This window comes from Patagioenas fasciata, chromosome 5, assembly GCF_037038585.1.
Source record: "Patagioenas fasciata isolate bPatFas1 chromosome 5, bPatFas1.hap1, whole genome shotgun sequence".
In the NCBI taxonomy this organism is placed as follows: domain Eukaryota; kingdom Metazoa; phylum Chordata; class Aves; order Columbiformes; family Columbidae; genus Patagioenas; species Patagioenas fasciata.
This window is the reverse complement of record NC_092524.1, coordinates 46,087,318-46,097,738: the sequence shown is the minus strand read 5'-3', so window position 1 is coordinate 46,097,738 and position 10,421 is coordinate 46,087,318. Positions and strand designations below refer to the sequence as shown.

The following is a 10,421-nucleotide window of genomic DNA, read 5'->3' as shown; positions in this document are numbered from 1 at the left end:
GTGCCGGTCACCGGCCGGCGAGAGGGCCGGGCCGTGAGGTGCGCTCACCCGTGCGGCCCCGCTCCCGGCGGCGCAGGGCGGCGGCGCGGGGCGATGAGCCGGCCGGAGGCCGAGCCCTGCTCCCGGACGCTGGCGCAGGCCCGTGTCTACCTGGGGCAGCTGCGGAGCCGCGTCTCCCCGGCGGGCCCGGAGGGCGGCGGGCGGCGGGACTACCTGGTGGAGGCGGCGCGGCAGCTGCGGCTGGCGCTGGAGCGGGACGTCAGCGAGGACTACGAGGAGGCCTTCAACCACTACCAGAACGGCGTGGATGTGCTGCTCCGTGGCGTGCAGGGTGCGTGGGGCCTCCCCGCGGGCCGGGGGACCGGGGTGTCCCTGCGGGAAGCGTGGTTGGGGTGACCGGGGCATCCCTCTGGGGACAGCAGCAGGGGGACCCGGGCATCCCTACTGGGAGAAGGGTGAGGGGGCCAGAGCATCCCTCTGGGGAGTGTTGTGATAGTATTGGCGCATCCCTCTGCGAACTGCGGCCAGGGGACAGGGGAATCTCTCCAGGGAGTGTGGGTGGATGGACCAAGGCAACCCTCTGGGGAGAGCATCGAGGGGACCAGCGCATCCCTCCAGGCACTGCAACCAGGGGGCCAGTGCATCCCTGCTGGGAGAAGGGTGAGGGGACCAGGGCATCTATCTGGGGAGAGCAGTGAGAGGGCTGGGGCATCCCTCTGGGGAACGTGGCAGGCCCCTCATGGCTGCCCTCTGTGCTGACCGCAGTTGACCCCAACAAGGAGCGTCGCGAGGCCGTGAAGCGGAAGATCACGCAGTATCTGAGGCGTGCGGAGGAGATCTTCAACTGCCACCTCCAGCGGGCTGCGGGGGGTGGCAACCCCACCGCCACGGTGAGGGGCTGGCGTTGGGTGGCATGGGTGGGATGGCAACAGATCTGTGGCACTGGGAAACCTGGGGGGGGGAGACACATAAAGCAGCCCTGGTGAGCCTCCTTGGCTGCCTCTGCCAGATGCCACGGTAAGGTGGTGGAGAGAAAATGGCAGACACATCAGCTGCAGAGTGTCCTGGCATGATGGTGCCTGCAAGGGGGCTGGCAGCCCCTCACCCTGCCTGAATTGCGGAGCTGAGGCAGCCCAGCTTGCCTGTGGTGCTCCCCAGAACCCCCCCGAAGTACATATGTTTAGCTTGCTGCCACCATAGTGAAAATGCCCATTTTTTGTGGGACTGAAGCCACTGGGGGGAACCACCTTGTCAGATATTAAAAGTGTCATCTTCCCTGTCATTGTTCCCATCTGGATGGAAGACAGAGGCAATGGTTGCTTGCTGCGTTGTAAGAAGGAGGTGTTTAATGAAGGAGGAAAGGAATGAGGCAGGGCAGGGTTGGGGCCTGGTGAGAAGGATGGGGAGAGGCAGGCAACTACCTTCCATACAGATCCCCTTAGTGTTGAAGCAGTCCAGGTCCAGGTACAAACTTTGGAGTGATTTTACCTCTGCTGCAGGTGCACGCGTTCCCTGAAAACTTCAGAAACTGAAGTGCAAGCAAAAAAAATGATCTTACTGATGTTAGGAATCAACTGTGGCCATTGGAGCATTGTCTCTGGATGTTGACTGGCCCAGCAGTATTGCTGCCACCTCTGGAAAATGTGAAGACTTCTCCCACCTGCTTTGATGGACGGTAGCATCTCTAGGTTCCTCATCTTGTTCTCTTACCACCTTGCAGGGCTACAGCAGCCTGCGCTTCCGGCCCATCAGGACACTGAGCTCGGCAGTGGAGAATCTGAGACGCTGTAAGGTTGTGGGAGTTATCGATAAGGTAATGACTCAACCTGGGACTTGGGAGGTGAGGTTGGGGCTGGACCAAAGGGAGTGTAAGCTGGAGGGTCCTCACAGCTGGGTTGGGGGTGCATGCCCACCAAGGATGGGAGAGTATCCATCGATACCATTCTCACCAAGGAAAATTCACAGGTGATGATTCAAGACCCTTTAGGAGTTAGTTGTGAAATCTTTTAATGTCGCCATCACTTTTGTTTACGAGAGCTCCCAAGATATTTATGAGGATGCTGGTGCCTCCAGTTCTTTGCCGTGCATGGATTTGTTCTTGATGCCTAGATACCGCAATGGTGGGCTCCTATAGGTCATCTAGACATCAGCAGAAGACAAGTTATCTGCATGAATAAACTAATGAGTAGTTCATGATCTTGGAGCGAGGATGCCAGGCTTTCTGTCTCCATAGATGCACTGGCATGCTGCTCTGCCATTCACACATCTCAGTTTGTCAGGACTAGTGCACTCCTCCTGTCCTGCCTAGGCCCAGGTGGGCAGGCTAGTGCACCCCACAGAGACCAGGAGGAGCCGTGTGAAGCCTTTCTTTGTGAGGGAAGCAGAAACGGTGTAGGAGTCACCTTTTGATTTAATTAACTTTCTATTCCCTGGCTGCATGGCTGTCAACCTGCTTTTTATGTTCCAAGAGTAGGGGTTTGAGCACCACCAAATTCCTCTAGCTGTGTGGGAGTTTGTTTCAGTTCCAGACCTGAGTCCCCTGGGTCATTCCTGTGGGCTGTGTGCTGAGGTGGGAGCAGTCACCATTTCTGACCAGTACTTTATATACATATGCTGCTCCCAGGTGCAGATCATCCAGGATCCGGCCACTGGTGGGACCTTTATACTGAAGGTGGGTGCTTTTGGTTTCATCTGCCTGCTTCTCCCTGTCATGCCAGAGCCTCCTTGTTCAAGCAGATGGCTGGGGCAGGTGAGAGGACCAAAAAATAGCAGATCACAGAAGTGTTAGAGGAACTTCATTGTTCATAAAGCTTCTTTTGGCTGCCTCAGCCACCTGTGATTGGAAGGGAAGTGATTCTCCTTGACCATGTGTGCCTCTGCCTTGTAATGCTGCCAGCCGAGCCTTAGGCCTGTGTTAATCTGGGTCAGCCCTTGACACAAGTGGTGCGTGAGCGGTGGTCAGTACTAGTCCTAGGGCATTTTCCAATGCCCTTGGAACTAAAAATAAAGGAGTTTAATAATTGGACAAGAAGGCTCTGGCAGGACAAGGAGAAGTGTCAGGAAGCATCCCCAGGTGGGAGAGGAGAGAGGGCTGGGATGACGGGTTCCCACCTGAGGAAGTTGGGGCAACTGCAGGAGAAGCCTCTGCTCTGGACCATCGGTGTCCACTGGGTCCCGCAGTGTGGGTGTGGAGCTGTGGGTGTGGAATGCTCTGTCTTGTCACAGCTGGGTGCTGGGGGCTGACAGGTGACGCAGGGGGCAGCTGTGGGGCTTAGCAGATGGCTCACTGCCTTTCTGGCTGGCCTGCTGCCCTGCCAGGTTGCAGAGAGTCCAAGCCTCTACTGTGTTACCATCTACCTGTACCTCCTCAGAGCCTCCCCAAATCCCATGTTGAGACCCGTGAGCGACAGACCATCATCCCTCATGGGGTGCCCTTCATGGTCAAGCTGCTGTGCTACTATGTGAGTGAGGACTCCATCTTCCTCCACCTGGAGCACGTGCAGGGTGAGTAGGGAAAGCACTCCCTCCTAGCTGTGGAGCATCCTGCTCCTCTCCCCAGCCTCCCATTCTTTAAAGCCTCAAATATGTTTCTGTTGCTGGGTTGGGAGTGGTTTTTATTGTAACAGCACAAGCTGTCTTCATAGAAGGGTGATGGGTGCCAGGGCTTGGAGACTTTGTGGAAGGAGCTGCTCAGCTGTATTGGGGGTTCTGGAGGTTTGGTAAGAGCTGACTGGGGAAGTAACCTAGAAATGGGCCTGTGGAGACCTACAAGGAGAAAGAGGTTTTGTGTGGAGGGGTGTTATATGGAAACTAACCTTAGGGACCACTGAGTCCTGTGGGAGGGAATGGTCATGCCTTGCGGTAAAGAGGCTGGTGCAGTCCAGTGTCTTGAAAAGAAAAAAGTGCTTCATTTTACTGACATTGTTTGTCAGGGGCTGCAGCCACAGGAATGCCTTGTCCCTGATCCCATGTCGTGGCTGGCTGCCTGGGAAATCCCAGTAAAGTGATGGAGAAGTTGAACCAAGTGAGGTAGTTCCCCTGAGTGTTGTAGAACAAAACAATCTTTTGATAAAACATTTTTTGATTACAAAAGAAGAGGCCACGCTGAGATCAGACCAAAGAGAGGGGACAGAGAATCGGGGCATAAAGGGCAGGGAGCACATTGGGGTTCGGGTACAAGGAGGCAAGCTTGGGGCTTGTTCCAGATCCCGCTGAAGGAGTGTCACAAGGTAGAGGCTTGTCCCAAGAAATTTATTTGCTCTCTACGGGTTGCGTGGATGTGTGGGGAGCAGCAGGTGGAGTCTGGTGATGACAAGTGAAGGCCGATGTGTGTTGGAGAATAGACTCAGCTCCTGATGTGTCCCTGTAGGATGAATGTGCAGAAGGCAGACAGCAGCTGAATGGGGTGAGGCTGGGAAGCCCTGGCAGAGTGCTGTGGGCTCCAGGGCTCACTGCTGACCCACAGGCTGTGCCATGCTGTGGGAGCTCTCTAGTGTCACTGTCATGGAGGGAGGGAAGGCTTTCAGGGGAAAGTGGGGATGGTGGTGGGATCAGGGTCATGCGTGAAGATGTGGCAGACATGTGACATGGAAGTGGCAGAGCTAAGATCGAGGGATAAAATCATAAAATAGTTTTGGTTGGAAGAGACCCTCAAGATCATTGAGTCCAATGGTGTGGAAGGGGCTGCTTAAAGAGTGGGAAATGAGCCTTTGGTGTGCCAGACCCCAGGGCAGGTGTGGCATTGACTACAATGTGCTTGTGGGGCTGGGGAGTATTATTCTGCACAGACTTGGGCTTTCCTGGGCAGATGGATACTTGGTCACATCCCCAGCATGCAGGCCTTGGTCTGTGCTGAAATGGGCTGTGTCTATAGCAAGGAACTGGGGATGCTTTCTGCCCCATCACTTGTCCTCCTCTCCACTTTCCAGGGGAGATGCTGTGGTCTCACCTCCGCTCGAAGTACTGTGTCCAGCAGGGCTCTGCCGATTCAACCACCACCCAAGCCCAAGACCGTGGCATAGAGGATGATATGGGAATCTCCCAGGGCAGCAGCCAGCTCTCCATCTTCTCTGCTCGGACAGGCTCTGTGACCCACCAAGTATTGGGAAGCACCGATGCTTTGCCCCCTTCGGAGCAGTCTCCTAACCCCACAGACCCTGGCTTGGAGAGCCACTGCCGGCTTCGCCTGGCTCCTGCGGTTGGCACAAAGGCTGCACCCGGAGGGCAGGATCTGAGCATGACCCAGGCTAAGTCTGGTGTCGTGGACCATGTTCCAGCAGCACCAGCCAAAGGTCCTGGCCACCTTATCAACCAGGACCTGGTCATCTACCCCTGGGATGCTCTAACCAGTGGCATGGGCTACGTATCGGAGAGAGCAGCCTTCCACCCAGACCCTGGGCCATGTGCCGGTGAAAGGCTTCCCCAGACACCTGGCCCTGTAACAAAGACTGTGAGAAGGAGCCAGCCAGGGGCAGGGGACCTGCTATCTCAGCAAGTGTCTGAGGTCCCCTGGGCTCGGCCTCTCCTGACCTCCTCAGGTCAGAGGCAGCTTCATGCGGGAGTTGCCCCATCCAGCTCTGGCAAGCCCTGTGGTCCTGACCCAGCGGTGCGGGAGCAGCCATGCTCAGGACAGTGCCCATCTCTGGCTGCCCAGGGGCACGGCTGGAGAGCGTGGGCTGTGAAGGAGGAGCAGGTGCAGCTGTGGGCAGCAGAAATCCTCTTGGCCTTAGAGGGACTTCACCAGCAGGGTGTGTTGTGCCGGGACCTCAACCCCAGGAACCTGCTGCTTGATGCAGCTGGTAGGTAGTGCCCCAGGTTGCTACCCCAAGGAGAAGGAGGTTGGTGTCTTGACTGGGAGACTGCTGTTTGCCCCATTTCCAGGGACAAGGACTTTCTTCAGTTTATTTTGCGGAAGGGTGGGAGTCGGGGGGGGTTGGATGCTTCTGAACCTGGAAATGTGGTTTCAGTTGGGATTTCCAAGTGGTTATTACAGGAGATGGCTCTGTAGTGGGAGAGCCAGGGGCTGCAGCCACAGGAATGCCTTGTCCCTGCTCCCATGTTGTGGCTGGCTGCCTGGGAAATCCCAGCACGGGAAAGCTGAGACCAGCTCTACTGTGCCTGAGGTTAGTGGGATTGCAGCTTTCCCCTGCTTCTAGTTACTGCTTACTGGTGTATTCTGGAGCCTGCCCATCCCTTGAAGCCATGGGTACCACTGTCAGTACAAGCTGAGCACGTGTCCCTGCTCAGCTGGCAACAGCTGGGACAAGCTGGAGAGGTACGAATTGCTTAGGAAAAGAGAAATGCAGAGAGCTTTGCAAGGGGAAAACTAACATTCCTGCCTGGGGTGCTGCTTCTTTCCTCACTACAGCCTGCCCTGAGGTCCACAAGCTTGGAGCCCACCAGCTGCGCAGGCCTGCTGGGCATCTGGGGCAAGCACTGGGAGGCTGGGGATGCACGCTGCCGGGGGATACACAGTGCCTCTGCGTTCAGGGCATGGCAGAGACCCAGCGCCCTGGCTGTTCCCAGTTGCAGGGATATGGCTTTGCTTTGCCCAAAGTCCCTAGCTTCGTCCTGACCTCCCTGCTTTTGGCTCTGTGCTGCTCTGCAGGTCACATCCGTCTCACCTTCTTTGGCCAGTGGACAGAGGTGGAGCCCCAGTGCTGCAGCCAGGCACGGGAGGAGCTGTACAGTGCCCCAGGTAAGGGACGCATCCCCCTGCCTTCCCCTACCCTTTGGCCCAGTGCTGCCAGACAGGGCAGAGGGGGCTTCCGCAGGCAGCGAGATGTGCCTGGCAGGACACAGCCATTGCTGCTCCCTGCCTCCAGCTCTGACCCCTCTCTTGCTCTTCTGCAGAAGTGGGGGGGATTGCGGAACCCACCGAAGCAGCTGACTGGTGGAGCTTTGGCTCTCTCTTGTATGAGTTGCTGACAGGAGTGGTAAGAGCTAGGGCAGCTCTACAAGGAGGCGGGGAGGAGGAGATGGTAGCACACGAGCTCTTTGGCATGCATGGCTGCAAGGCGGCCTTGCCCTCCACTCACCAGCACCCTCTGCCTCCTGCAGCCGCTGTCCCAAAACCACCCTTCAGGGATTCACCCTCACACCCAGCTGCATCTGCCAGAGGGTCTCAGCCTGGCTGCAACATCACTGCTCACCAAGGTGAGGGCTTTGGGGGGATGAGGCTAGAAGGTCCAGTCTGGGTAGCTTGTCCAGTGTCCCCATCTCCCCATCCCCTTTCTCTGCAGCTCCTACAATACAACCCGAAGCGGCGTTTGGGCTCTGGAGGAGGTGGCATAGCAAAACTGAAGTCCCACTCCTTCTTCAGCAACATGCCATGGAACAAGCTGGTGGGCTAGGCTGGCTGTCCTTCCCCAGGGAGCTGGGCCAGAGCCGCTGTCCCTGTCACTTGTGCCTGCAGGTGGCACTTGCAGCTCTGCTTGTGGGAGATTTGCCTGCAGGGACTGCCCTGGGGTGGGGTACACATGAGGTTTTGCAGCCTTACATGTTTGTCTATTCCTGCTTGTGTGTGTTGGTGTCTCTAAAAGAGGCAGCTGCAGTCTGGGCCAGGCTGTCTTCTCTCCCTTTGGTCCTCCCTGGTGGGAAAGGGAGCCCAGGTGCCCACACCTGGTGAGAGGCCATGCTCCCCTCTGGATATCCCTTGCTCAGCTTGGCACCATGTCCTGGGACTCCCTCCTTGTGGTTTTTACCTCTGCTGCTACGACTGTGACCCCACACACAGTTATTTTTTGTGGCTTCCAAGTGCATCCCCCCAGGGCCTGGCTGGCTGGTTCCTGAGAGCCAGGGTCTGTACCCCTCCCTGGCTGCATGTGGGTGTGGGTAATGCCGGCTGTGGGGTGAGAGGGGAGGGAGCCCTCTGCTCTTCTCCCCCTGGCTCTCTGAAGAGAATAAACACTCATTATCAATTACAGAACTGTCCTTTTGTCTGAGCTGGACCTGGGAGGCCTGGGCAGACGGGGGAGGAGGGGGCCCAGATCTCTCTCAAACCTGCCTGGGAGCCCTGGATTGGCATCACCCAGCAGCTGTCAGCATGTTGCAGCCAAAACCCAGAAAACGGCACTGAGGGCCTCACGGCCCCATAAGCCCCACAGCTGCAGCTCAGAGGCAGGGAAGTGCACAGAGTTCCTGTGTTTTCTTCCAGCCTTGACTTTTGTTGTTGTTACCCGTTCTGGCTCCAGCCTCCTGTGCCTGGATGCTCCTTGCTGCTGGCATTGCAGCAGCCCCACTGCCCTTGTTACTGTGCTTTGAGCACGGTCATTCCTGCTAGAACATCAAGGCTTTAAATGGGAGAACTCAGAGAAACAGCACTGTTGGAAGAGGGATCAGAGTAAATACAAACCAGGCTAGAAGAAAAATAAATGTGAACAAAAGGCACCTGCCAACAGCCCAAGGCAGAAGCCGCTGTGCTCCTTTGTGCACATCCAAAGCATAGGCCGAAGGAGGAGCTGGCAAGGGCAGTGGTCAGGTTTTGCCCCTCCTCTCCCAGTGCTCCCTCCATTGCTCACTCATCCCCAATAGTAAGGAATCACTGGCACCAGTTAAACTTTCCTGTGGGTAGCTGGCTCCAGCTCCTGCTTGCCACCAGCAGCAACACCCTGCTCCTTGCCAACTCAGCCTGGCTCTGGGGTGGCAGCAGGAGCACTTGTCCACGAGAGGGAAGCAGAGCCCAGGAGAAACTCACCTCGCACTTCAGCAAAGGCAAGGGACACCTTTGTCTGTGCAGAAGCAAGAGAACTGACCAGGGAGCTCAACACTAATGCCAGGGCAGGAACAGCCACGCCTGGGGCTTTTCCCCTCTTGGGCAGCCTGCCCTGACTGAGCCCTCCTGCAGCAGCCTTCCACCTTTGGCCACCAGCTCCTGTGCTTCAGGGAGGTTCAGCAGGACTGACCCTGTGGCCAAAGCCACAGCACAGCCTCTTGCAACACAGTGCCGTGGGTGTCATCCAGGAGGGGCAAAAAAGGAAGCTTCAAGCATGGCAGCTGCACAACCCTCCTACAACAAAACCCAACAGGGCAGATTAAATAAAGTGGTTTTCTAGGCTGCAACATTTTAAGAGCTTGACTGTACATTCACTTTCTGGGTAATTCAACAGCCTCATTTATTGCATCTCCACACAGAACACAGGCATTGCCCTTCCCCGGGCTCATGTATAAAGTCAAGGTGGCCCCTCTGTATCCTAAATCAGCACTGAGGGCAGCACATCTTAATCAGAACTTTCTCTTTCAATTTATTTGTGGAAGAGCAGTGAGACTCTTTGCCTTTCCTTCACAGCACAGGGATTTTTTTCCTCCTAACCTTCTACCTCCACCAGAGACAGAGGAAAGCTGACTCCACACACCAGTTTGTTCATAGCTGCCAGGAAGCCACAGGAACCAGTACTAGGAACTGCTCTCCCTTTCGTCTTTACGCCAGCTGTGAGTGCAACAATTTTCTGTTAAAAGGGGTTGAGCTGGGAAGGGCAAACCATTCTCTGAAGTTGATGTCAGAGCTGGAAAAACCCTGCCCTGATCCAGGAATGATTTCCTATTGTTCCAACAAGGACAGGTCCCTGGGGAAACACTCAGCACCACAGACAGCTTTTGCTTTAGTTCTTTATCTCAACTCCTTTCTCCCTCTGCAACCCTGAACAGCCTTTTCCCCCCACCTTTTGTCACATGCAAGTCTCCTCTGCTGTAGCAGGAAAAAAAACCCAACCTGGCTCCACACCTGTAGTTTAAGAGCCAGGTCTCCCTCTTGGCCATCATGCCATTTAGCAAACACCAGGCTTTCCTTGCCATCTGTAAGAGTTCTGTTCCTAAACCAAGAAAAGGATGATTTCCAGTCCTGAAAACCTCATCTTCGCTGGGAAGAGCCAATTCTGTGCCAAAGAGAGTGTGAGAACACTACAATTCACAACCACAGAAGCCCCAGTTGCACCAGTGGTGGGCCCAGCTCCCATTTCCGCTTTTCTCTCCCCACCAGATAACAGGCTTCTTGCACTACACTAGGGATGCTACTGATGCCCAAGTCCTCACCCAGGAGCTGCTGCTCCCCCTCCGCCCCCAAACACACCCCACCTCGCAGTCATTGCCCAGTTTTATTTCATTTAAAATCCGCTGTGTTAAATATTTTAGTTACAAGTTCTGTGTAGAGGGTAAGAGTAATAGACTCTGCAGGCACTAGCAACCCCCTCACTCCCCAATACATGTGTGCGCTATCAGATTAAGGACTGCCCCCCTCCCCCCAAAACCAGCAGCCTTGGGCTGGGATATACATGACACTTGAAGACCAGGCCCTCCCCAGCTGTCTGCTGGGGACAGGCCAAGCCCTTGCACGCAGGAAGCCAGCAGTCGGATCCACCGTCAGTGAACTGTGATTCCAGGAGAGGTGCTGGGGGTTGGTTCTTACCCCCGTGTTGGGCATGTGA

General features: G+C 55.9%; 1 protein-coding gene across 4 annotated transcripts; it reads left to right on the top strand.

Moving 5' to 3' along the window:
- Positions 1–7,927, top strand: RPS6KL1 (ribosomal protein S6 kinase like 1). Of its 4 annotated transcripts, XM_065840211.2 has the most exons (10): positions 9–331; positions 766–890; positions 1,721–1,813; positions 2,624–2,671; positions 3,372–3,504; positions 4,929–5,798; positions 6,608–6,697; positions 6,853–6,935; positions 7,060–7,155; positions 7,242–7,477. In XM_065840211.2, the coding sequence occupies exons 1-10, from the start codon at positions 94–96 to the stop codon at positions 7,350–7,352; spliced, it is 1,887 nt and encodes a 628-aa protein (XP_065696283.1). In that variant the 5' UTR covers positions 9–93; the 3' UTR covers positions 7,353–7,477. The 4 variants fall into 4 exon arrangements, with proteins under 4 accessions (XP_071665540.1, XP_065696283.1, XP_071665539.1 ...); XM_071809439.1 differs by having other exon boundaries at positions 1–331; positions 6,853–7,155; positions 7,242–7,927; XM_065840210.2 differs by lacking the exon at positions 6,853–6,935 and having other exon boundaries at positions 13–331; positions 7,242–7,927.
- The last annotated feature ends 2,494 nt before the right edge of the window (positions 7,928–10,421 follow it).